Genomic DNA, 26,527 nt, shown 5'->3' on the forward strand with positions numbered 1-26,527 from the left:
GAAGATTAATGACAGGGATTTTCCCCCAGAGTCAACAGAGAGAGAAAACCGTTCCCTGGAGCTGGTTCACTGAGTTTAGACTTCTAGCCTCCTAAACAGTGAGAAAGTAAGTTTCTCTTTGTTAAAGCCACACACTTGCAGTATTTCTGTTATAGTAGCACTAAAATAAGTAAGATACTAAGCTATTTGAACAATTTCAATTTCTCTACTTGTAAACTACGTCTGCTGCACCTTTTCAATTAATTAATTTACTTTTCATTAGTCCTCAGTACTTAATTTCAAAAACCAAACCCAGTGTCACGGACTCAATTCCGATTAATAGCAATCCTATGAGTGGCTTAGTGGTTAAGAACTGCGGCTACTAACCAAAAGACTGGCAGTTCAAATCCACCAGACGCTCCTTGGAAACTCTATGGTGCAGTTCTACTCTGTCCTTTAGGGGCCCTATGAGTCAGAATTGACTCAATGGCAACAAGTTTGTTTTTTTGGGGGGGAGTTTACATAACTTTGACACAAATGGATCAATCTACTTTTTTTCTCTCCCATTTTGAGTCTCTGTCTCTCTCTTTTTGTTCTTTTCAGTGCATTGGAAAGTCTTTAATGTGCCTCTGTATTGAGCAATAATCTGTTGCCAAACAAATATTTATGAAGCATAGAAAACAAATGAACTCTATTTTATTTTGTTAAACATGTTCTAGTGATCACTTTGTGTTCATGGCTTCTTTCACATCCCTGTTCCTCAGGCTGTAGATCATGGGATTCAACATGGGGATCACTGTGGTATAAAACACAGCCACCATTTTCCCCTGCTCCACCAACTCTTCAGTGGGACGTCTGAGATACATGAAGATGAGAGTCCCATAAAATATGATGACAGCTGTCAGATGGGACCCACAGGTGGAGAAGGCCTTCCGCCTCCCTTCCGCTGAGTGCATCCATAGAATGGCAATGAGAATGAGTAGATAAGAGATGATAATTACAGTCAGAGAATATGTGAAGTTAATGCCTGCAAGTATGATCATTGTATATTCTTTTACATAGGTCCCAGCACAGGCCATTTTGATGAGAGGTAGGTCTGCACAGTAGAAGTGGTTGATTTCAATTTTCCCACAGAAGTACAAATCATAAGTCCATAATGTTGCTGCAAGACTAGTCAGAAAGCCGTATATGTCAGGGAACGAAATCAGTCGAATACAGACAACCCTTGACACTTTGCCGCCATAGAGTAGAGGATTCCCAATGGCCACGTATCTATCAAAGGCCATGACAGCAAGAATAAAAATTTCTACATGGACAAGGGCAATGAATTAAAAACACTGTACTAAACAACCAGAATACGAAATCATTTTTGTCTCTGACAAAAGGTTTTCCAACATTTTAGGGGTGACATTGGAAGAAAACCAAACGTTCACAAATGACAAACGACTAAGGAAAAAGTACATGGGGCTGTTAAGCTGTGGACTGACTTTAATTAACAAGATCATGCCAATATTGCCCACTGTGGTGATAATATAGACCATGAGAAAAATGATGAAGAAGACAACTTGCCATTCCTGACGACTAGTTAATCCCAAAAGAATACACTCTGTCACATCAGTGAAATTGAGCATGTTATCAGTGCTAAGCCAATACTAGTTACAAAGCTCTGTGATATTTGAAAGGAAATAAATGAAAAAAAAAATCAGGAATTGTTTATTTATTCATTTATAGTTTAATTCATGTCCTTTTTCGTTGTTATTTGTATTAAATATCCCTGACTGTACTTTGTCACTTTTTTTCTGCAAATCTTTGTAACAGGTTCTCTGAAGGTCACTAAGATTAATAAATACACGAACTCTCTTTTATAGGAATTATACAAAATATTGTGATTGAAACATGGTAGTACTAGTTATTTCAGCAGTTTAATTTCCAAGACTACTTCTTAAACATCCCTTAATGCCAATTCTGTTTGGTATTTTCATATTTTTAAGATATTAATGGAAAGTTGTAGATCTCTATTCAAGAGAACTCAGAAATCTCTTTTACCTTTTGTCTCCTTTTTTCATTATAAGAATATTCTTCCTTATTAGAGATGGAAGCCAATGAATGAAATAATTTATCAGCTCTAAATGTCAGATAATCTAACCTCCTACCCCTACTCACTTAAATTGAAGAGGGACAAACAATAGCCATCATCACCAAGTATAAAATGGTGTACCACTTATACACATTTATACATAGTGACCCCATGTGTTGCAGAGTAGAACTGCACTCCATAGGGTTTTCAACTGTGACTTTTTGGAAGCAGATCACCAGGCCTTTCTTCTGAGTTGCCTCTGGGTGGATTCAAGCTGGTAACTTTTGATTAGTAGTTGAACCCTTAACCATTTGTGCCACCCAGGGGCTCCCATATTATGCATATTCCATGGATATGAATCCCCCTCCAAATCTGACATGTAATTGTATTCTACTAGATATAATCCAAGGAGTCGGGGTCATGCAGTGGTTAAAGCATTCAGCAGCAAACCAAAAGGTTGGCGATCTGAACCCACCAGCTGCTTGCAGGAGAGATATGACAGTCTGTTTCAGTAAAGATTCACAGTGTTCGAAACCCTATGCGGCAGTTCTACTCTGTCCAATAGGGTCGCCATGAGTCAAAATCTACTTGATGGCAGGGGGGTTAGTAGGATTGGTTTAGATATAATCCACTGCTATGTTCCAGATAGTCAAAAACAAATAAGAAAAGATTAATGTCATTTTTATACAAGTATTAATGTAAGTAAATAAATGCTTACAAAATGTGTGATATCTTCTTACAGAATTATAATGGGGCATAAATCGGGGAATGATTGACCATACTTGGGGGGTCCAGCGGAATTCTGGAAAGGTTCTTGAGTATTTTGCAAATGTATTCTCAAATATAATTTGTATCCTATGAACCTTTTCCTGGAAGAATGTTTCTAAAATTATATTCCTAGGAAAACACCAGCACCTTCCATGATTTAATAGAAATTATAAAGGAAAAAAAAAACACAAGTGTTCCTTAATCAAATAAGACTGAGAAATCGTCATACTCTAACCAAGCTCTTAGAGATAAATATCTATCCTTGTAAACTCAAATTATGATAAATTCTGTGTGAAAGAATTCTGTATATATACATGCACACACATAGAGATTTCATCAACATCTATGGACATTCATGTTTTATAGAACACAGAAAGCAATTATATCCAATAAGAACCCTGAGGTATCTTTTCAGCAGGGTAATGACTTTGTTGGAGATGAAATTTGTGTCATGCCCTCCAATGGCTAAATGTCATTTCCAGGGCAAATAATCATTCCCAAGATCTTTGTTTCTATATCCAAGATTAAACTTTGTTCAACCACAATTTGATGGATCCTATCCGTAATTATCACTAGGTAGTAACTAGGAAAGGCAGAAATTAGGCAAGCTATTAGGGAGGTGAGAACAAACTGACTTTCATTCATCAAAGTATTCATAATCTTCCACCCACCCTACTTAAAAAAAAAAAAAAAAAAAGCACTTTTTTTTTTAATTAAAGGAGAAGGCTGCTAACAAAAATGGATTAGAATGACTCTACACAAATCTAGAATCTTGGATCAATTAATGAAAATCTACGGTTTACAGTGGATTAATTTTTTTTTAAATTAAAGAATAATGACAAAGTTGTCTAAATTTGGATAAACTGTCGTGGAATACATTTGCATATAGGCTGTGAAATCTATTACAGTTGATGAATTCACCTCTAAGCTCCTCTGTTTTATTGTACAAAATATATCAGCCTTCCCATGTAGTTTCATTGTCTTACCCCCACCCAAGTCCCAAGCCTTCGTGTTACATTTATGGAACTCATTTTCCCCTTGAAGACTTTCTCAATGGCCAATTTGAAATGATTGTTTGGATGGAAGCACACACAGGTATTATGGAAATAAAACTTGGAGAATACATGTGATAGCATTGAATTATATATAGCTGAACATCAATCTATGATAAACAAAGCGGCATTTCCTTTAAAGTCTACTAAAGTCTAAGTCAATAGCATTTACTTAGTTATTGTTCAATTGGCCATTGACAGCATGTGTATTAATAAATTGACCAAAATTCTTTATCCATCAGTATAACATTCGTGTCACAAAAGATAAATTACTGCTTTAACGGAATATATTTGTGAGCCTTTAAGAAATAAAAAGTGATATATCAAGGAGAGAAAAATGGTAGTACCTGAAAAAGTATTTTTTGTGTAGGTTTTATTACAGAATTTCTCAAATATGCACAGTAATACAAGTGTGTAACACCTACACAACCATAAAGCTAAAAGAATTGCAAAATTATTTGCATTGTAATTGGCAATTTTAAGTGAATATGATGGATGGTGTGTATTAGTTTCCTATTGCTGCTGTAACAGAAATATCCCAAGTGGGTGGCTTTAAAGAACAGAAATCTTTTTTCTCACAGTTCACCAACAACAAACAACCTATTGCCATTGAGTTGATTCCGACTCATAGTGACCTAAAATCCGAATTCAGGGTGTGGTTCTAAGGAAAGTTCTTTCTTGTCTATTTCAGCTTCTAGTAGCTGTCAGCAACCCTTGGCATTCTTAAGCTTATAAATGCATCCCTATAAAGATATTTCATCTACCATCTGTCTTCCCCTTCTCTCTGTGTGTATCTTTGTGTCTGTTTTGTTCTTGTTATAACTCAGAAATGATTGGGTTTAGGACCCACCCATCTCCAGTCTGACCTCATTAACATAAAAAAGAGAACATCGATATCTAAGCAGGATCATATTTACAGGTACAGAGGTTAGGATTTCAACACATAGTTTGAGGGAACACAATTCAATGCATAACTCTATGTTTGCTATCAAAAATGTGAGGTAAATATGTTACAGACTGCTACTGTGCATGCATATATTACTTGTGATAACTCAATTCTTCCCAACATTTTTTTTCTTTTTTAGAACTTCTATCGAACTTTGCTGACATAAACATAAATTTATTTTTAAACTAATTTTTGTATATTCAATTTCACTAAAATTATAAACTTTGTTTAGACCTCTCTTTCACCCTCCAAATCTTGTTTTTTCATTGGGTTTTGAGAAAAAGGAAAAACTAAATGAATAAAAACTAATACCAGAGAGGAAGGCAACATGATAAAATACCCACTCTTAATGTTGTATATGTAAATCTCTGGATGGTTCAAACAATTAAGCACTTGGCTAATAACCGAAAAGTTGGTGGTTCAAATTCACCCAGAGCCTCCTTGGAAGAATGACCTAGCAATCTACTTGCAAAAATCAAAGCCATTGAAAACTTTATGGAGCACAGTTCTATTCTTAAACATAATAGAGTTGTCATGAGTCAGAATTGACTCGATGGCAATTGGTTTGCTTTTTTGCTATGTTGCATATATGCTCCCTAGCATGCTACTATATACTCATACTTGGATATGCTCCTTGGGTGTCTGAGAGGCAGTGGCAATATGTTTGGAGACTGTGTTCCAAACATGCTGTGGAAGTATTTTTCATTGGCAGTGAAGATGAGCAATGATGAGAGCAGAAATACGAAAGGTAAATCACAAATAAACTGCCCAAATAATTCTACTTTATCAAAAAAAAAAGTATTAACTTTTTGGAAAGATGCACTTCCTAAAGTATTAACTTTTAGGAAAGATGCATTTCCTAAACAAGAAAAAAATGATTTTTTAAAAATTTGGCAGGTTTACATACAAAAAAAACTAAATATATGTTCTAGACATCATGATAGGCAATACAGAAAACATAGAGATAATGAGAAATTTACATCAGAAAAGAGATCTCCAACATGGCAGTAGACATACCTGATCTCTGATTCCACAGCATATGCCTGTGGCTTCCCATCTTTTTCACCTTCATTTGATTTTCAAAGATCAGCAATACAAGGACTCTTGTTTAAAAGTCACGTTTGACTGTGTTGTAGCAAGGATGATTCAGCACAAAAAAAAGGACCTAACAGATGGTGCCATATGCTGTCCAAAAGCAAAATTTAAGAAAATTTGAATGATGACTAGCCAGGTCATACGTAGAAATAGCAAAATCACAGGGAAAACGGAGTGGTTAAGTCTGATCTTAGGGTTACGAAGTCTAGAAGGAAGTAGGTATGTGAACCTTAGAAGCATCTAGAGGATATTCATCATCAACAGAAGACAAAAATATATTCACAATCTTCCCTTATTATATCATTCTTCATTTCAAATGACATTACCAATGAATATGAATTTTTTCCAGACCAGGCAAGCAGCAATATTCAGTGTTCCAGTTAAAGAATTCTGTTTCTATTGTCAGACCTTAGCTGAATCTTGTCTTCATGACTTATTTTATGAACATGGACAAGCTTTATTTATTTATTTTTTAAATTATTTTGTTTAATTTCTTCTTGCCTCAGTATGATTAATAATAGTACCAATTTCATTGGCTGTTGTGAGTATGAGGTGATACTGTACATTAACATATGCTAAATATTCATGAAATGATAATTATTAAATGCAGTCTTGGAAATGGTAGCTGCTGGTAATATTTTATAATAAAATAATCAAATCTCTATTGAAAATTTACCTCTATCTCTCTTTTCTCTCCATCCCTCTCTCTCTCCCTCCTTTCCTCTCTGTTAGACTCCTTCACACACACACACACAAAACATAAATAAATAAAATTTCCTTATAAAAACTAAAATAAAAATCTAAGATTCAAGCTTTGCCAGATAGATGTATTTATTTTTTTACTTACCTGAAAATGAAGATAAATATACCCAGTAAGGATGCAAAGATGAAGAGTGAATTCTAAATAGGGATGGCAAGCAACTTTTACCAGTCAAAGGAGAAACTGGAAGAAGTTCACCAGAAAGCCCTCTTGATATGATTGTCATAGAAAACAAGTAGCAATTAAGAAATTCCCCCTAGAAATGACCCTAGGGAAGGCATCTCTAGAGAAATAGTCAACTATTGAGTTTTGTTTTGTTTTATGACAGGTTAGTACAAGTTAGTTTTTCTCTTAACTTACTTTATTCTGTATGGGTCCTGGGATCAAATGACAAAATTTGCATCATAGGAAATCTGTTGATGGGGTTCCTCAGGCTTCATATTCCAATCCTGTACTCTGTGCCACTTAGCTTTTCCAGTGAAAGATGAAGCAAGTGGAGACGCCTACAGTTAAATGTATAGCATATCATAGCAGAAAGCTACTATCTGCTTCTATTCCCTTGTTTTATAAATGAGGAAAATAATAATAATGATAAAGGAAAAATAATGCATTTATTGAAGTTAATGCAGGTGAGACACTGTGATAATTTAATTCTTATACTGCCCCCTGAGATAATTATTATTATTTCTATCTATTAGCAAGAAACTGAAAGGCTGGCAGTTCAAATCCACCCAGAGTTGCCTCGGAAGAAAGGCCTGGGGATCTACTTCCAACAAATCAACTACTGAAAACCCTATGGTACACAGTACCACTCTGACACACATGGGGTCACCATGAGTCAGAATTGACTCCAGGGCAACTGTTTTTTGTTTGTCTGTTTTTGGTTTAGACTTCTGTGTAGTAAAAAAATGTAGCCCTTGTTAAATGTACAAAAATTAATATATCTAAAATGGTATTAAAAACCTATTTTTTTTTATTGTGGTGTTTTCTGGTCTGCAGTACTGAAGTAGTATTTAACACTCTCTTTCCCTTAAAAGAAGCCCTGGTGGCACAGTGGTTAATGGCTCAGCTGCTAACCAAATTTCGGCAGTTCAAATCCACCATCTGCATCTCTCCTTGGAAACCCTATGGGGCAGTTCTACCCTGTCCCATAGGGTCACTATGAGCCAGAATTGACTTGACAGCAACAGCATTTCCCTTAAAAACATCCAAGACTCTGTCTTCCTTTGTAAAGTCTAGCATAATTGCCAACTCGACTACTGACTTTAGAAATTTTGGACAGGTAGCTATCATGTGGAAGAGCTGTGTGCCGCAAGAGAACCTAGTTCAAAGGGCAATGATGCTTCACCTTAAATTCCAAGAACCACTCATTAATTTCTACAAATCCAGCTAACCAGAATTTAGAAATGATTTGTATTCTCTTTTTTGTCCGCCCTGTGCAAGTAACAGTCCTAGAATGGACAGACAGTGTTTTATTTATTACTCTCACTTCATGTAATCACTACACCTCTGCAATAAGTTCTTTTCAAAAGATGTATCATCTAGAGTTCACCTACAAAAACAGAGTCAATAATAAATACTATGAAAATAATGGATTTACTCTATATCCATTCTGTTGTATATGGGGTCGCCATGAGTTGAAGCCAACTCAACAGCAACTAACAACAACAACAGGGAATAAGATAAAATGAAAACACTAGTTGCTTGGGCAGAGGGATGCAATCAAGGGTGGTTGAGAAGTACTTTAATATCATCTTTGAAGGCTGTTATATTTGCATACAACATGGTCATGCTGAGTCAAATGGACTTAAGTTGGTGAACTCACCAAGTTCAGTTATATCACTCCATGTTAAGAAATCTTTACATCTGATTCCTATCATTGTTGCTGTTAGGTGCCGTCTAGTCTGTCCCAATTCATAACAACCCTATGTACAACAGAAGGAAACATTGTCAGGTTCTGTGCCATCCTCATAATTGTTGCTATGCTTGAGCTTATCATTGCAGCCACTGTGTCATTCCATCTCATTGAGGGTCTTCCTCTTCTTTGCTGACCCTCTACTTTACCAGACATGATATCTTCTCTATTCTCATTAGAGTAACAAATATTGTTTTTATATATCCATATACTGATATATAAATTTCAATACTTGTACAAGTTTTCAACCTTTTGCCACTAGATATTCCTCTTGACTCACTGCAGAGAGACATTCTAACTGTGTTGTTCAGAACTATTTCTGAGTCACAAACATTGATGTGGAGTGAAGTAAACTTGTGAAGAGGAAAATACTCTATAAGCAGTTCTTGATGGATATTTTTAGCACATGTTTTTGGAAGTCAGTTAATTGAACCTTCAACGATCTAATGGGAAACACACACACACATAGTATTTGTGTTATAATTTTTTTTTAATGTCTTTTGCATACCACCCCTACCCCCCAATTTCTCAGATTCAAACTTAACCTTCACTGTCTCTGCCCCTAAGTATTTGCCCTTGGCGCAGCAGTTAAAGCGATTGACTGTTAACTGAAAGATTGACTGTTAACTAAATGTCTTCAGTCAAAACCACCAGTGGTTCTGTGGGAGAAGGATGTGGCAGTCTGCTTCCCTAGAGATTTACAGCCTTGGAAACCCTGTGGGATTGTTATGAGTCACAACTGACTCGATGACAGCAGGTTCTAGGCCACTGAAGGAGCCCTGGTGGTACAGTGGTTAAAGTGCAGGCTGCTAACTGAAAGGTTGGTAGTTTGAACCCAGCAGCCACTCTGTGGAAGAAAGGTAATCATTTATAGCCTTAGAAACCTTATAGGGCAGTTCTACTCTGTCCTACAGGGTCACTATGAGTAGGAATCAACTTGACCGACAGTGGGTTTGGTTCCTCGGCCCGTGACTGCATAGCTGCTCTTTCAGACTTTTCAGGCTACTGGCACAATTCACAAAGGCTAAATAGAGAAAAGAAGAGAACTATTGTTGGTGAAGTAGGCAGTCTGGAGTTACAAACTTAAGAACAGTGGAAGAGGAGTAAGGCAGTACGCTAAACTGGCAGACCCTCCCAATACAAACATGTTGGATATTTTGTATGACAACTCATTTGGACCTACGGAAAATTCTTAAATAGGAGTTCCTGCAAAATACTGATCAAGTTGACTACTCTGAGGGAGAGCACACAGATACACACACACTCGTGCATATATATGTATAGATATATACACATATACAATTCATAAGCATCAATACATCTTTTTCTTTCTTTTGAAAAATCCAGTCCTATTAAAATAGGACTGAATTAAATTAAAATTCAGTCAATGAAAATATGACTGATATCATTTTTGATGCCCTTATAAAATTAGTGATAAAGAAAATGAACAGGACTTGTACCCTGACAAGGAAGGTTATATTTTATACAACTTCAGTTGATTGTGCTTCTAAATATTTCCTGTCTTTCAAATCAAATCTTTTAGACAATATTGTAAAGAACCAAAGGATGGAGCATTAGTTATATATAAGTGACTTTTAATTTTAAAATCAGACATGAAATGTATGACAAGGAACAAATGAACATGCTAGAACTACTAAGGGGGCAGCCAGTTTCGACTACCATCAATCCCAAAAAGGCTAAACAAAAAAGCACAAACAGTAAGAGAAAGAATAAATACTTCTCAATATCTCCTAAAAATATTCTCAAAGTGACCTGTCAAAACCTACTTAAGAAAATATATTTTAAATTCCAGAACACCAATGAGATTGTGTCTTTACCTTCTCATAATCACTCTAAAAGCTGAGATATAAGTAGGATATTAATTGGAGACCACAGGATATTAAAAAGCCCATATACAAATGAAGTTTATTTAATTAATTAGTATATATTTGGAAATGCAAGCTTTTGTACTTATATTAACTAATATTGTTTAAATAGACTTTATAACAGAATGTACATAAAATATTCTATTGTCAGGGATATTGTCTTCAGTCATTAACAATGATTTATTGTAAAATCATACTCCATTTAAGCATTTTGAAATAACAACATATAATCCAGAACCAAAATCTACTCTAGGTGCAAGAAGAGAACAATACATTTCCTACAAAGCAGAATTTAAAAAGTTGATTTGTGAAATGTCTCAGAGTCCTGAAGAAAACATTCTCTATTCCAAAATAACTCACTATTTTGATATTGCATTGAAGGGAAAAATAATAGACGATATTTTCAACATTTTTTGTACTTCATATTTCATAGACTCAGAGAGTCCAGAGTTCCAACACACTTCTCTTACTTGCTATGCCTTTATTCACTTTTCAATTATGTATTATTTTTGACTACTCATTGAAAATATAAATAACACTTTTTCTCAAAATTATCTGAAAGAAATGGTTAGCTTCCATCCCTTCTATTGGACTATGGATCTCATCATACATCAAAAAATTTTTATTTTATTTAGTTAAAAATGTTCTATTGATTGCTTTGCTCATGGCCTCCTTCACATCCTTGTTCCTGAGACTGTAGATCAAGGGGTTCAACATAGGAATCACTGTGGTGTAAAACACAACCACCATTTTTTCCTGCTCCACGGACTCCTCAGTTGGGCTTCTAAGATACGTGAAGAAGAGAGTTCCATAAAATATGGTGACAGCTGTCAGGTGGGACCCACACGTGGAGAAGGCTTTCTTTCTTCCTTCTGTTGAACGCATTTTTAAGATGGCAATCAGGATAAATATGTAGGAGACAATAAAGACCAATAAGGAATAAGAGAAGTTGAGACTTGCTAATGTGCACATGGTGTATTCTTTAATGAAGGTCCCTGCACGTGCCGTTTTGATGAGAGCTGGGTCTGCACAGTAGAAGTGGTTGATCTCAGTGTTCCCACAGAAGTACAAACCATGGGTCCAGAGTGTTGAGATCAGACTAATGAAGAAGCCGTGTATATAAGGAAAGGAGATCAGTCGAATACAGACAGTCCTTGACATTCTGCTGCCATATAAGAGAGGGTTGCCAATCACCGTGTATCAATCAAAGGCCATCACAGAGAGGATGAACACTTCTTTGTGGACAAAGGCAATGAAAAAGAAACACTGCACTATACAACCAGGATAGGAAATGGTTTGGGTTTCGGATATCAAGTTTTCCAACATTTTAGGGGTGACATTAGAGGAGAACCACACATCAGCAAAAGACAAGTGACTGAGGAAAAAGTACATGGGGCTGCTGAGCAGGGGGCTGATACTGATTAATATGATCATACCAATGTTCCCAACCAGTGTGATAATGTAGACCAGTAACAAAACCACAAAGAAAAGGAGTTGCAATTCAGGATGACTAGTTAATCCCAAAAGAATAAATTCTGTCACTTCAGTAAAATTGAGCATTTTTTTAAATCTGATCCAGAGAGAGATGCATTTTATCTAACGAAATCAGTAGAGATCAGTAAATATACATACCAAGTATAGCCATTCTTCATTTATGCTATCCTTTGCTAACCTATTCCTTTTAATGCCTTTGCTGTTTTTCTTTTGTTTCTCCTCTCTTTCTCTATCTTTTCTTACCAATATTTCTTTCTCATGTGCGTGTATGCATACATGATTTTTTTACACATAGAGTGTTAAAACATTAATAAGTATAGAAATATAGTGACAGAACTTTTACAAACAAAGATTTTATTTGTCTGCAAATAAAGATTTCAGAAAACAAACTTCTACTCTTGCTATTCCCTGGGAAGGAAAAGACTTCTTTTCAGTGGCCCCAACTTTGAGAAGGTGTATACATTTTATTTCTTCATTAGATTTATAGAATTTAGAAGACCTGTAACATATTTGCAATGTAAAGTACAAGGAAAGAAGTGTTATTCTGTAATCAGAAAGTAAAATGTTATTTTCATTTAGTCGTCTTGCAAATTTGTAATCTTTATTATAAAAAGAATATAATAAAACTATATAGATGGCTTGATGTAAATCCATTACTCTTATCAGAATGAAAAAATAAGACAGAAAATCTCTTAAATCATCACACTGATTTAGCAATTAAAAAATAAATCAATCTAAAAAATAGTTTGATCCTTTTTAGTTATTGTCCACATTACAAACAAGTCTAATAATAATGAACTCAAGCAATAATCCTTTCTAAGATCTTCTCCATTTGTCCTTGAACCATTAACAAATTCTATGGCAGACTCACTCTTCCATTTCTCTCTGCCTTATTAGGCTGTTAAACTTGAGATCAGAAATTACGTGTTTACAACAGAGAGTCCCTAATGGAGCAGGAAAAAGGTGGGGTGTAGAACTCAAATTCTAGTAAGAAGACCATACTTAATGGTCTGAATGAGACTGGAGTAACCCCGGACGGCATGGCCCCCAGATTCTCTATCAGCCCAGAACTAAACAATTTTCAAGGCCAGCTCATCAGACAGGGATTAGACTGGACTGTGGGACATAAAGTGATACTCGAGAGGAGTATGCCTCTTAGCTCAAGTAGATACAAGAGATTAAATGGGCAGCTTCTGTTTGGAAGTGAGATGGGAAGGCAGAGAGGGTTCGGAGGTGGTTGAATGGACATGGGGAATCAAGGGTGGAAAGGAAAAGTGTGCTGTCACAGTATGTGGAGAGCAATTATGGTCACATAACAATGTATGTATAAATTTTTGTATGGGAGACTAACTTGAAATGTAAACTTCATTTAAACTACAACAATAAACAAAAAAAGAAATTATGTGTTTATTCACGTTCATTAGCCTAGGACTATTATAATTTAGGTTAATCATTACAAAAACATAATTATACTTTGTGACAGTCAAAAAGTGATTATCTTCTCCATCTGTTGAACATCTAATGATTATTTCAGCCTATTGTCCCCTCAAACATACCGTTTTTTAGAGTTCCTTTTACTTCTCATTTCCCTGCTATCCGTTGGCCAATTCTCCTAAAGTTCTTTAGAACTTTGAGTAAAATAAAAGCAATAAAATATGAGCTAAGATCTATATTATTTCTCTACAAACGTTTAAGCTTGAATTCATAGTATCTAAAATGTATCAGAAAGCTAAGTAAATTTGTTTGGAGACTGGAGAGGAGGCTTTGTTTTCTTACTGTATCAAATTAAGTTGGCTAGCTCTTTGAATTATGAAAATCTTCTAGCACATTCCAGTAATTGGGTTTAAATACTTTGAGCTAATTTATCAGGAGGAGTTTTCTTCTTATTTCTACTTATTCATGGGCCAAGTGATTATACAGCGAATGGGTCTTCATAAAACTATTCGGTGTTTGCTACCAAAGTTCAATTAAGAAGAATGTCATCATCATCACTTCCCAGCTGGTCTCTGGTGATATTGAAGAGGTGAGAGGGAATAAAGATGAACTACATGGATATCTTGTTTGTTGCCTTAAAATACTAATCAACTGTGAAATATTTCCTTAAGAATAAAATAGGTAAAGTCTAAGGTAGTAAAACTGTCAATTCCCAACCCTACTGCTTATTAGATGTGTGATCTTAGACTAGTTATTTAACGTCTCTGTGCCTCCGTTTGCTCATGGGTAAAAGGGGACAATAAGAAGGTCTACTTTTTGGGGTGGGTGTAGAGATCAATTAAGATATATACATGAAGTATTAGAGAAAAGACTCACAGATGAAAATCCCAAGCTTTGTGTTCTAACCTGACTCTGTTACTAAGTTTCTTCATTTGGGGTTAGCTTTCCTTATTTGTATAAATTAGGAGATTGGTTGTCAAAGTGACTTCCCCGGATGTTAACTGTTGCATATGAATCTATTAAAAAAATCAAAAGTGTATTTTGTCATATTCTTTTGTGCCTTGAGAAAAATTAGTTAATATTTGTTAGTTTTCTCTTGGTAGCCTTTAACTTATCTTAAGAAGACCAAAGAAAAGCCATAAGAAAAGATGTTTCTTAGAGTTTCTGCAAAGAAACCTCCATTCCTCTAACCTCTGTTTAGGGCGCCCATTACTGGCTAAGAAAGCCAAGTACTTCTGTCAAATGGTTCTCAGTTTGTAACAGTAGTATTACATGTAAATAATGCAGATTATGATTGTGTGTTCCTTAGATAAGCACAAACATAATGCCTGGGATGAGAAATAAAATACCTCACTATGAATCTCAATGTTTCCAGCAACTTGAAAGATATCCTTTTGCATAAATGGAAATGTAGTTGAACAAAACTAGATAGTTTCCGACTTTGATGAGGTTCTGTTTAAATCAGTTCTAACCTAAGTCTAATATCGCATTTTTTTTTCTTTTAGTTTTCATTATTATTGCCTTTTATTATTAGTATCTTTATATATCCTATCTTTATTTGTATTAAGTGGTTGGAAATATTACATATAAACTTACAGATATATATTTAACATCGTATGTAGTACATATTACAAACGGTAAGATGTACAAAAAAAAACAGACGATTGCAAGTGCAATTCCTCATAACTCCGATATGTAATAAGTCAGAGACTATTTGTACTTTAAACAAGAGTCTGACTTTGAATCATTAGTATTCTCTGGTCTTGTGTTTTGAGCACTTTGTTTTATACTCTTATCTATTTAGGAGAGAAGTAGTTACAATATGTAGTACCCCGATTACTATACACACACAAATGCAGGCACACATATTTATACACACGCATGCATAGAATTTGTATAAAAACAACTCATTAAATTGTTTCTTTATCACCTGAAGGGTAAGCACTTTGTTTGTACCTACTTCCTTGAGGTATGTATAACATGAACGGGTTACTAAATGGCAATTTTTTAACAGCTATTCTAAAGCATATTTGTATCACAAAAGAATGAAAAACTGCAGAAAATTATCTAAAATCTATTATTTTTAGATAATAGATTCTGGAAACTTTTTAAAGGCAACACAAATTTACGCTGGATCTATAAAAAGGCAGAAATCATGAATTTAGCCCCATGTCCTGTTATAAAGATGTATAAAGAATATTTCTCTTCTAAGGTTAATATCTCATTTACAGTACAGTTTAGTATGATTGTTTGCTTTAAAATGATGTGTGTAACTCATCTCTTGAAGATGGTTTCATCTTTTGAAAAAAATAAGGCTCTTGAGAGAATTAAATAAGAAGATCCGAGTAAAGGCAGCAGAACACTGCGTAGCATACAGGAAGCATTAAGTGTTAGCTATTATTGTTACTCTTATTATCATTACTCATACCTTGACAAATCAGTAATAACGTCCTCACCAATTCCGCCTACTTATACTTGAAACACTTACTGATGAAGAGCAAAGACTACAGACTTCAGTATGGATTACACCTCAACGTAAAGAAAACAAACATTCTCACAACTGGACCAATAAGTAACATCATGATAAACAGATAAAATATTGAAATTGTCAAGGATTTCATTTTACTTGGATCCACAATCAATACCCATTGAAGCAGAAGTCAAGAAGTCAAATGATGTATTGCATTGGGCAAAGCTGCTTCAAAAGACCTCTTTAAAGTGTTAAAAAGCAAAGATATCACTTTGAGGACTAAGGTACGTCTAAGCCACCATAGGGTATTTTTAATCACTTCATATTCATGCAAAAGCTGTACAATGAATAGGAAGACTAAAGAAGAATTGATGCCTTTGAATTATGGTGTTGGTGAAGAATATTGATTATACATGGACTGTCAGAAGAACGAACAAATCTGTGTTGGAAGAAGTACAGCCAGAATACGCCTTAGAAGCCAGGATGGCAAGTCTTTGTGTCACATATTTTGGGCATGTTATTAGGGGGTATCAGTCCTTGGAAAAGAACATTGTTCTTGATAGAGTAGAGAGTCAGTGAAAAAGAGGAAGACCCTCAATGAGATGGATTGACACAGGGGCTACAATAGTGGGTTCAAGCAGGACAACGATTGTGAGAATGGCACAGGATGGGGCAGAGTTTCCTTCCGTTGACATAAGGTTGCTATGAGTCCGAGTCGACTCAATGGCACCTAACAACAATAACATACTTGTTCCCTCTCTCGACAGGTTTATTTGTTCCTTACAAATTTAGTCATGAATACTAAGACATTCATTAGTTTTAGATTATATGTGTATAGATAAACAGTCTTACCAGCTACTTAATGTTGTGTGCCATCAAGTCAGTTCCGGCTCATAGCTACCCAGTGGTACAGTGATTAAAATGTTATGCTACTAACCAAAATGTCAGAGGTTTGAACCCACCAGCTATTCTGCAGGAGAAAGTTGTGGCAGTCTTCTTCCACAAAGATTATAGTTTCGGAAACCCCATGGGGCAGCTCTAATCTGTTTTATAGGGTAGCTCTGAGCTACTTAAGAACTAGAGGTAAATGCTATTTTAGCAAATGGAGGGTTAAGACATTTTTATTTTATTTTGCTATATATTTATTTATTACTTTTCAGGAAAATCGTTTGTTTTCCTCTCATCCAGCATTATCTATTCCCAAATAACTCTATCTTCCCTATAAAGATACATCCCTCTTCCGACCAGTCATCAACTGAGATTGGTCCTTCTCTCCTCATTCCCTGGACTTCGCACGTATCTTCGTTTCCCTGTGTATCTGTGACTTCCAATACTTTTTTCCAGGTTGCAATTTAAGTGACAGAAATAAAATTGCAATTGGTGAAAGAAGATAATTTTTGTGATGATTCTTATCCTTTCCTAGAATGTTGGCAATGAAAGTAAAAGTGAAGTCAAAGGAGCAACATTATAGGTCGTCTCTGCCAAGATGACAAGAACAAAGATGTGTTACTCAATCTAACTGAATTTGTAAAAGACAGAAACAGAGGCTATTGTAAACTGTATTAACATATCCCCTTTACTCTACAAATGTGCCCTTTTCTTTGCCCGCTTCCAAATCATTAGCCATTTTCCACACATCTAGGCAAGAAACCCGTTCTTTGTGTCTAGTCTATCCAAGTGCTGCTATCACTTTCTTTTTACAGCTTTATTGATTTATTTCACCGTTAATAAGTCTTACATATATAAAAAGAACATTTTAACTGCTCTTTTTTTTTTCACTTAAGACAAATGTAGTCAAAAAATATAAGAAAAAGATAATGTATTGGGCTCCAAGCGCTTAAGTGCTGAGTGTGTCAGTAAGTCAAGCTGTATGACCTGAGTCTCCAGCTCCAAGAAGGCCTCAAATTTTAGTAGCTGTTCAATGACAATTTGAACAGGGGAGGAGCATGAAATCCACACTCTTGAACCCCTAATGAAATCCAGCTCAGTGTCCGGTGAGATAGACGCAGGATAAACAACCGCCACCCGGGTGTGCCCGGAATTTCCCCCATTTTGTCACTGAAGGTTTGGTGTCCTGGGAAAACCCTCAGTCCTAAAAGAACCAAAAGTATTGGTTATTCCAGAAGGATTACCCCATATCTGTAAGCTACATGAGCCTTACAGAGGTCTTCAAAGTGCTTTGTGTGACAGGGAGAGAATTCTATAAAATTATATGTAGGCCTGTCTCATTCTCTCAGACTATCTCTGGGCTACACTCTAGCCATTTAGAATGTAAAACAAAGAATGAAGAAAGGGCTTAGTGGTTTCTAAGCAGTATAGGATCGTATACTAGTGTACTGAAGAGAGGTGGGCTTCTTTGTCAATAATTACATTTGTAAACATATTGTTGGTATTGTAAAGATGCTGGTACTGTATAAAAATTTAACTCAATGACTCTGCGTGTGTGTAAGACACACACAGAGAGAGAGGCAGGGAGAGAAAGGCAGAGAAAGCAAGGTAGAGATGTTGAGAATGACAGCTGTATTAAAGAAATAAAAACACAATTATTCAGTCACCACTAATGACACGTGAAGGGACGGAATCCCATTGTTTGTTTACGTAAGACTGTATGCCCGTGTTTCAAGGGATGACTTGAAGTCCTTAGACAGGGGCATTAAGCAAAGTCACATCCACAACTGACTCCCACTGCCAAAGTGAAATCTCTTCAATCCCACTTCTAAGAACCCTCCACAGACTATTCTCTGCCTACTAAGAATTACAAGGAAAGCCTAGAGGGTTGACACTTTAGACTGCTTATATGAGAACACATAGGCTCTACCTGCATGAAGAAAAGCTGTTGTTGGCAACATCCCATCTGTCATCACGAATGCATATCAGGAGAATTTATAAGGGCTGGATTTCCCACCATGGGACTTTCTCACTGGAGAATATAGTCAGAATCATGTAGAAGTAATTAAAATGCCACAGATTACATCACCTAAAATGGAAAACTAATCTCCAGGATAAAATAACTCTCAGAAGAATTAGAATTTTTAAAATAAGAGATAGAAAAACTCAATATTTTGCTTTCTTCCTATTTTACTTTGTTTTTTTCTGTATGCGAGAGTCTATGCTGGGGAAAAAAAAGTTTTATGGAAAAAAAAAAAGATCTTGGTGTCCCCTGTGATAACAATTATGTCAGTATTGCATCAATCACAACATATATTATGAATAATCTATACCTGACAGTAGACAAGGCACTTTTATTTGTACTCGTGGTGAAAGTTCTTTCTCTTCTTCAGTAAGAAACATTTGGTAAAAGACAAGAGAATAAAGGGGGACATATTTCATGTACACAAATCATTGATGAGATTGAAATGGACTTCTGCTTGTCTGAAAATATTAATCTATATCTCTAAAACCAAACTAATTCCTAGGTGAGTGTTGATCTTTGTTGCTGTTGTTGTTTGTTGTTTAACACTATACAAAAACATTCCTTAATAAATGATTTTTATTGGTAGAAAATAATTTCTAATACTTATGTTCCTTACAAATATAGTTTCTACCCATTTCCAAGAGAAAAGCTCATACAATGCTTGAGAAATACAATTTAAAACTTTATTAATGAAGAAAATCATTTGTATATATGGTGAGTATAATTTTCAGTTCACAATCTCCACAATGCGAGGCATATGATTTTATTGCCCAAATTAAGCTTAATTTACATGGTGAGGTTCCATTTTTCAAGGTGCGAGAAACTCAGCTTGATTAAGTTCTCAATGGAGAACATGCACATATGTGTGCTGGCTTGCTAGCTGCCATTTTGGATCATGAAGTGACTTTGGGAATGTAAGCAATGTTCCAAACAAAACAGGCTGCAAGGAGGCTAAAGACCTAACTTAATAATGCTAACATACAACTCAGAGACCACCTGTTTCCCGATGTCTTTTTTATCTGATAACAAAACAAAGTAAAGCAAAATTCTATTTTTTAAGTCAATGATTTTCTTTTTTCTATTTTTTTTCCAAGGCATGACACTAACTGTTACAACTAAGAAAGAGAACGAGCTGTTTAATTGGTATCTCCTAGACTTCCCATTTCAACCACTACCTCTAAGAATTTCAACGCAGCCAGCCGTCTAACAAGAAAGTTAGAAATTTCATGCACAGAACTAGTCAAAAATGTGAGATCTAACTCAACAATATCATATCATAGTACTTCAAGGACTTTTTAAATAGTAGCTTAACACTTATATTTCCCCAGTTTTTGTTTCCCTATTGCTTTGATCAAGGCCTCTTTCACATCCTTGTTTCTGAGACCATAGATCATGGGGTCCAACATGGGGATCACTGTGGTGTAAAACACAGCCACCATTTTACCCTCCTCCACAGATTCCTCTGTGGGGCATCTTAAGTGCATACAGAAGAAGGTCCCATAAAAGACGGTGACCACAGTGAGATGGGAGCCACATGTGGAAAAAGCCTTTTTTCTCCCCTCTGCAGAATGGCTTCTGAGAATGGCAACAAGGATGAACATGTAGGAGGTAAGGATGATCAGGAGGGACTGGACATTGCTGTAGCCAGCTACTACGTACATCGACAACTGTTTGCTGTAGGTGTCAGAGCATGCCAGCTTGATAAGAGGGGTGTCAGCACAGTAGAAATGGTTAATTTCATTAGCACCACAGAAGGACAGGTTGTAGGTCCTCAAGGTTTCCATCACACTTAGGAGTAAGCCATAGACATGAGGGACAATGACCAGGTGGACACAGACACTCTTGGACATCTTGCTACTGTACAGCAGTGGATTACAGATGGCCATGTAGCAGTCATACTCCACGATGGCCAGCATGCAGTGCTCTGTAAGGACCACATCAATGACAGTATAGCATTGTACCAAACAACCTGTGGATGAGATGGTCTTCCTCTCCGATAAGAAATTCTCTAGCATTTTGGGAGTGACATTCGTGAAGAAACACAGATCTAACACAGACAAACTTGAGAGAAAAAGTACATGGGAGTGTGAAGTCTGGAATCAACTTTGAGTAAAACAATCATGCCCAAGTTTCCTATCACAGTGACTATGTAGACCAAAAGGAACAGCACAAAGAAGGCAACTTGCAGCTCTGGGCAGCTTGTTAGACCCAAAAGAATAAATGCTGTCACTTCAGTGTAGTTTCTTCTGGACATGTCTTCGTCTCATAAGTTAGGCTTTGGTTTTATTAGCTAAGAAGAGGTATGAAAGTATGTTGTAATCATTGAAACCTTGGTCAAATATTTTACCTTATGTAAAAAGATCCATATTCACAAAAATTGATCACATATTAGAGTAGAAAGCAAGTATAAGCAAATTTCAAACAAACGGCTTTCATTCAGTCTGCATTTTGTGATCACACTGTGCAATTAACTAATAAAATTTAAAAGCTGGGAAATTAAAAAAAATAAATAATACATATTAAAAAATTAAAATAGAAATTTATAAATGATTAGAATGAATCAAAATTAAAATTATATTATATCATAGACCTATATCAAAAGGTTTGATTCATTGAAAGCAGTATTTATAAAGAAATGTACAGCCTTGAATATTTATATTACTAAAAAAGAGGAAAGTCTGGTAAAGAGGGGTGAAAAGGGATCCACATGCTTAAGTCAGCTTCCCTAGAAGTTCCCTCAGCAAAGCTCACTCAACAAAAGTTAACACATATACTCCAAGAAAAATTTCTCTTTTCACAATTAAAAAAAAAAAAAAAAACCCAACTCACAGGGACCCCATCAGGCTCTGTTCCCATAATCCCTCCATCTCTTTCATCTGTCTTCTCCCCTTGAGACTCTTTCTCTGTGTCATCTGGAATTAAAGATATATTTTCAGCAAAATCTGCTTTATCTTCAACCTAGTCTCTTAACATTCCCTTGAACTTCTTGCTTGCTCTACCCAGAAAAAAATTATTTCCCCTGTAGGGCCCCCATGGAAAGCCTGATTTTTTTTTTTTTTTCCCTCCACTTGTTCTGCATAGAGGGCAAGCGTTCTCCTTACTCCTCGTTGCAATTTTGCCTCTATTCTTAAAAAACAAAACAAAACAAGAAGCTTTTAATCTCATATCATCAGAGTATATTACCCACTATGCTGCATTTTGCTGCCAGTCATTAACTCCCAGATCGTTTCTCATTATTTCTCTAGGATTTTAGAGGAATCCTGTCCCACTGTTAGTGTGCAGTGTGTTCCGTACTTGGAAAGCCTGGTAGCATAGTGATTAAGTGCTACAGCTGCTAACCGAAAGGTTGGCAGTTCGAATCCACCAAGCAGTCCTTGGAAACTCTATGGGGCAGTTCTATTCTGTCCTATAGGGTCGCTATGAGCTGACTCTGTACTTGGCCAATTCAGTATGTGCATAGATAAGCTGGGCTTCTCTCAATCTTGAACTCTTCTCCTTCAAAGACTTTGTGCATCACTACCTTAGCCACTCGAGCTTAGGATCACACCCTAGTCCTTGCCATTCTGATAACTTCAATCCCTTTATGACCTCAATCACATGCCTCCAACTCATGGTCCATAACCTTTATCTAACTCATCCCTAGATTGTTGTCCCCACCACTGCACTGAAATTGCTCTTGTTAAAACCATCAAGTCTTCACCTTGTCCTGTCAGAAAGTATTTGACAAAGTTGATCAACTCCTCCTTGATACCCTTCCCTACTTTGGTTTCTGTGACACAAGAATCTCTTGGTTTTCCTCCTACCTTACTGGTCACTCCTTCTCAGTAGCTTTTATGATTCCTTGTGGTCTTCCTCGATGGAATGTATGTTCCACCTGGGGATGGGGAGGCACAGAGCTCAGGCTTCAGACCTATTCTCTTTACTTTATACCATCACTTGTTTCATGAAATCATCAGTTTCATGGCATTATATACGATGTACATGCTGACAATTCCCAAATCTGCATCTCTATAAATGCCATTCACCCCATTAAAAAATAAAACAGTCATATTATGAGATACAAGTAAATCACTACATAAATTTTCACATCCAATTGTCCTTTAAAATATAGCAACCTAGATACACAAACAAACCTCCTTAACATGAAAACAGTCATATTTTTTTGGAGAAGTATTGGAAATATTCCATTAAAATAAGAAATAAGAAAAAGATGCTCACAATCACACTTTCTACTGAATATTTCTATTAAATATTGAACTGGAAGACAGAGCTAGTGTACTAAGATCATAAAGAAAGGAGTAGCAATTGAAAACAGCTTTCATTATCCACAAACCTTTAAATCTAAATATAAAATCTACAAACAAATGTTAAAAACAAAGTGTCTACAAGATCAACATACAAAATTCAATTTAATTCCTATGTAAGCAGTTTGAAAATAATTTTAAATACACACCATGTATAAGAGCAACAAAAATTATAAGGCACAAAGAAATTATCTAATACAAAAAAATGACATGTGAAAATTTATTTTACTTTATAATAAAACATTAAAAATCTAAAAAATTGAGAAATATGCTGTGTTCACTGAACAGATGATTCAATATTACAAAGAGATTAAAAAAAAAAATACCCATTGCCACTGTATTAGAATCTAAAGTCTAGAACTAGATTTACACACATATATAACTAGATATATGACAAAGGTGGTACTTCACACCAGGATTGTCTCAATATTCGCTGTTGCTTAATTTATTTAACCAGACAAAAATTAAATTACATTTTTACTTCACATTATACAGAAATAATTTCTAATTTTGCATAGTGGTAATACATAAGTTTATTCCTTATACATTTATTTCTTATCATTACATACAGGGTACACGTATTTTAGTGAATTTATCACAAATTTTATTAAATATATAACACATCAAAATAAAACTTAAAAATATTAAATACATTAGTATCTCTAAATATTAATTTATAAACAAATTCTGCAGTCTAATAATTACCTAGAATAAAGTTCACATATAAATAGTCTTTATTTTGACATTAGCTTATATCATTACCAAAAAACTTGTCAGAAAGCTGTATAAAATTTCTGACCCCTTCTGAGCAGGCTCAGGAAATCAATGTGAATATCACTTCATTCTTTATATCTGTATTAATGATATCAGTTGAAATAATTGGCCTGACTAATTTGCTTTCTTGAAGAGATAATGAGAAAATAATAACTATTATTATTGATAAAATGATGCATTTTGTTCCAAGCACCATACTAACGCATTTTACGTATATTATCTCACTTAATTCCAACAACAACTCTTTGAAATAGGTATTATATTATTTCATTTTACAGTCAAGAAACACAAAATGGTTCCTTGGGCCTTCTAATTTTCTTAGCTATTAAATACAGTCTTCCAATAATTATACCATAATTATCATGAAATTTTATAGTTCAAAAAACCACTGTAAGTCACTTCGTATGATCTTGCGAGTATTCATTCATTTATGCATGAATGCTTGTAATTATTGGTCATTTTTTATGTTCCAATCACAGTGCTGGATGTTTGAAGGAAGGTGGTGGACAAGATAGAGTTAATAAGCTCAGGGAGGTGAGTAACCAGGCTGAGAAAGTATAATATTGAGGCCCAAGCTCACAGCTCAGAAGTGGAAGAACCAGGAGAGGATTCAAATATTCTAGCTCCCAGTAGAGTGATCTTCCTCTGTAATGTGCTCCTTTCCTAGGAAAGCCCACTGATGTCTCTCAGGTGAATGGACTGCTTGTGGAAAGATACCTGTTGCAAAAAAAAATAGTAAAAACTCTATGTGTGTAATATTATTCCCTCCCTATTCTGCTTCAATGATTTGCACTATGGGCTGCTGGAAGAAACATATATGAATAAAACAGGAACCTAAACAGAAGCTCTCATTGAGGTGCTGACGGTAGTACACGTAACGGGTACAGATGAGGTACAGAGAACAGACATTTCAACAAAGATAAGAGATGGAAGCAAGAGAGGAAAGACAAACAGCCAAAGTATCAGTGACCTGTTGTGAACAGGAAGAAATCTCGGCCAAAAATCTGGGACAACAACCTGTTGAGTCAGTTCTGATGCATAGTGACCCTATAGGACAGAGTGGAACTGCCCCATAGGGTTTCCAAGGAGACACTGGTGGATTCGAACTGCTGACCTTTTGGTTAGCAGTGAAGCTCTTAACCCCTGGGCCATCAAGGCTTTAGAATCTAGGACAGTGCCTAGGAATTGTGACTCAATTGGCAAGAAGAAAATCAGGGGCTCTTTTTGCACCCCTTAGCCCATGAGCTATTTTTCCAGTCCAAATTCTGGGTTCTAGTAACAACTTAATCTCTTAAGAGCTTTGCAACCTTGATCAGATCACTACCCCTCAGAATAAAATGGTGTCTCACTGGTCCTAGGGAAGTGTCACTTTTAGTGAAAGCCAATGATCACTAATCATATTTTAATTCTAGAATTGTGAAACTATGAAAAACAGAAGCGATAGATAGATATAGACTATGTGGAAGGACTGTGGGACTGCCGCCAGGAAGAAAGAAGCACTCAGAGCTAGCACGGGAACACAGTCAGCAGCCTTCATGATGAGTCAGGAATGATTCTACAACTACATGTTTAGCCTAGAGAGACAGAATTCTCTTCATCAACTTTCTGTTAAAAGGCCCTTGACCCAATTTAGTTCTTTGAATATGATTAGCACTGACTCATATCTCAAGGACCTTGGTTGAAAGGGAAAAACAAGAACAATATTGCAGGGGTAAAACTGTCCCAGGAGAGCAAGTATTGCTTGTGAAAAACCCAGTCCCAGACAGTCAAAATAAAGAAGCCACAGTCTTATAAAATGAGAGAAAGAAAAAGGACTTAGAAATCTTGTTCAAAATCCTCAGCTCCAAATAATGAAACTAATTGACAATGTTCCCATACATTTAGAGGTTACTAGGAAAGGCCTATTTAAACACCTACTTTATGACACAATAGTTAAGTGCTACGCTGTTAACCAGAAGGTCAGCGGTTTGAATCCACCAGCCTCTCCTTGGAAACCCCATGGGGCAGTTCTACTCTGTCCTATAGCGCCACTACGAGTAGGAATCGACTCAATGGCAACAGGTTTGGGTTTTTTTTTTTTTTTTTTTTTTTAGAGGCCAGAAAATTTTGAAAACAATTAATGCAGCTACATAGCCCTAAATTATTTCCAATTTGCTCTTTTCTTATGGAGATTGAAGACATTCGGAAAATGGTCACACTACAAAAAATTATTACTGGGAAACTAACAAAACATTTGTTGGATAACCTTACTATGAAATTCTACCAGCTGTTTCAAATTCACAAGAAGTATTATAAAACTGAAAGACAGATCTAAGAAAGCACCATGTGGATTTTCTTTCTAAAAAATAAATTATGTAAATTTTCCTCAAAATTATTTAGATACATCACCATTTAAAAGGTCACAAAAATTACTAGATTTTGAAAACTAATATACAAACATATTTCCCCCTGTGAACAGATGGATGTCTTCTTGGGGGTCTCTTGATGACCCCAAAGGTCAAATTCTGGCCAGTACTGGAGGATTTATACCCAAGTTATTGATATCAGCAGTTATTTGGGGAGAATCCCAAATGTGTAAAGATGAAGCAATTAGAAGTAGAATCCCAGTAGAGAATACCCTTAAGGGAGAGATACTAATTGGTACCACTATCCTTCCTTG

At 35.7% G+C, this 26,527-nt stretch overlaps 3 protein-coding genes across 3 annotated transcripts; all 3 read right to left on the reverse strand.

Annotated features, from left to right (window-relative positions):
* Window positions 1-675: 675 nt before the first annotated feature.
* Window positions 676-1,724, reverse strand: LOC101356085 (olfactory receptor 5M3-like). Its single transcript, XM_012559357.2, is given in 2 exon segments — window positions 676-708; window positions 711-1,724. Coding segments are annotated over 2 exon segments (933 nt in total). The 5' UTR covers window positions 1,611-1,724.
* A 9,342-nt stretch (window positions 1,725-11,066) lies between these two features.
* On the reverse strand, window positions 11,067-12,084 carry LOC101356347 (olfactory receptor 5M3-like). Its single transcript, XM_012559358.2, is given in 1 exon segment — window positions 11,067-12,084. A coding segment is annotated over 1 exon segment (933 nt). The 5' UTR covers window positions 12,039-12,084; the 3' UTR covers window positions 11,067-11,105.
* Window positions 12,085-20,097: 8,013 nt separating this feature from the next.
* Window positions 20,098-21,044, reverse strand: LOC101356595 (olfactory receptor 1030-like). The gene is given in 2 exon segments (XM_012559345.1): window positions 20,098-20,858; window positions 20,861-21,044. Coding segments are annotated over 2 exon segments (945 nt in total).
* Between the last annotated feature and the right edge of the window lie 5,483 nt (window positions 21,045-26,527).

Source organism: Trichechus manatus, unplaced genomic scaffold (genome assembly GCF_000243295.1).
Source record: "Trichechus manatus latirostris isolate Lorelei unplaced genomic scaffold, TriManLat1.0 scaffold00236, whole genome shotgun sequence".
Taxonomy (NCBI): Eukaryota; Metazoa; Chordata; class Mammalia; order Sirenia; family Trichechidae; genus Trichechus; species Trichechus manatus.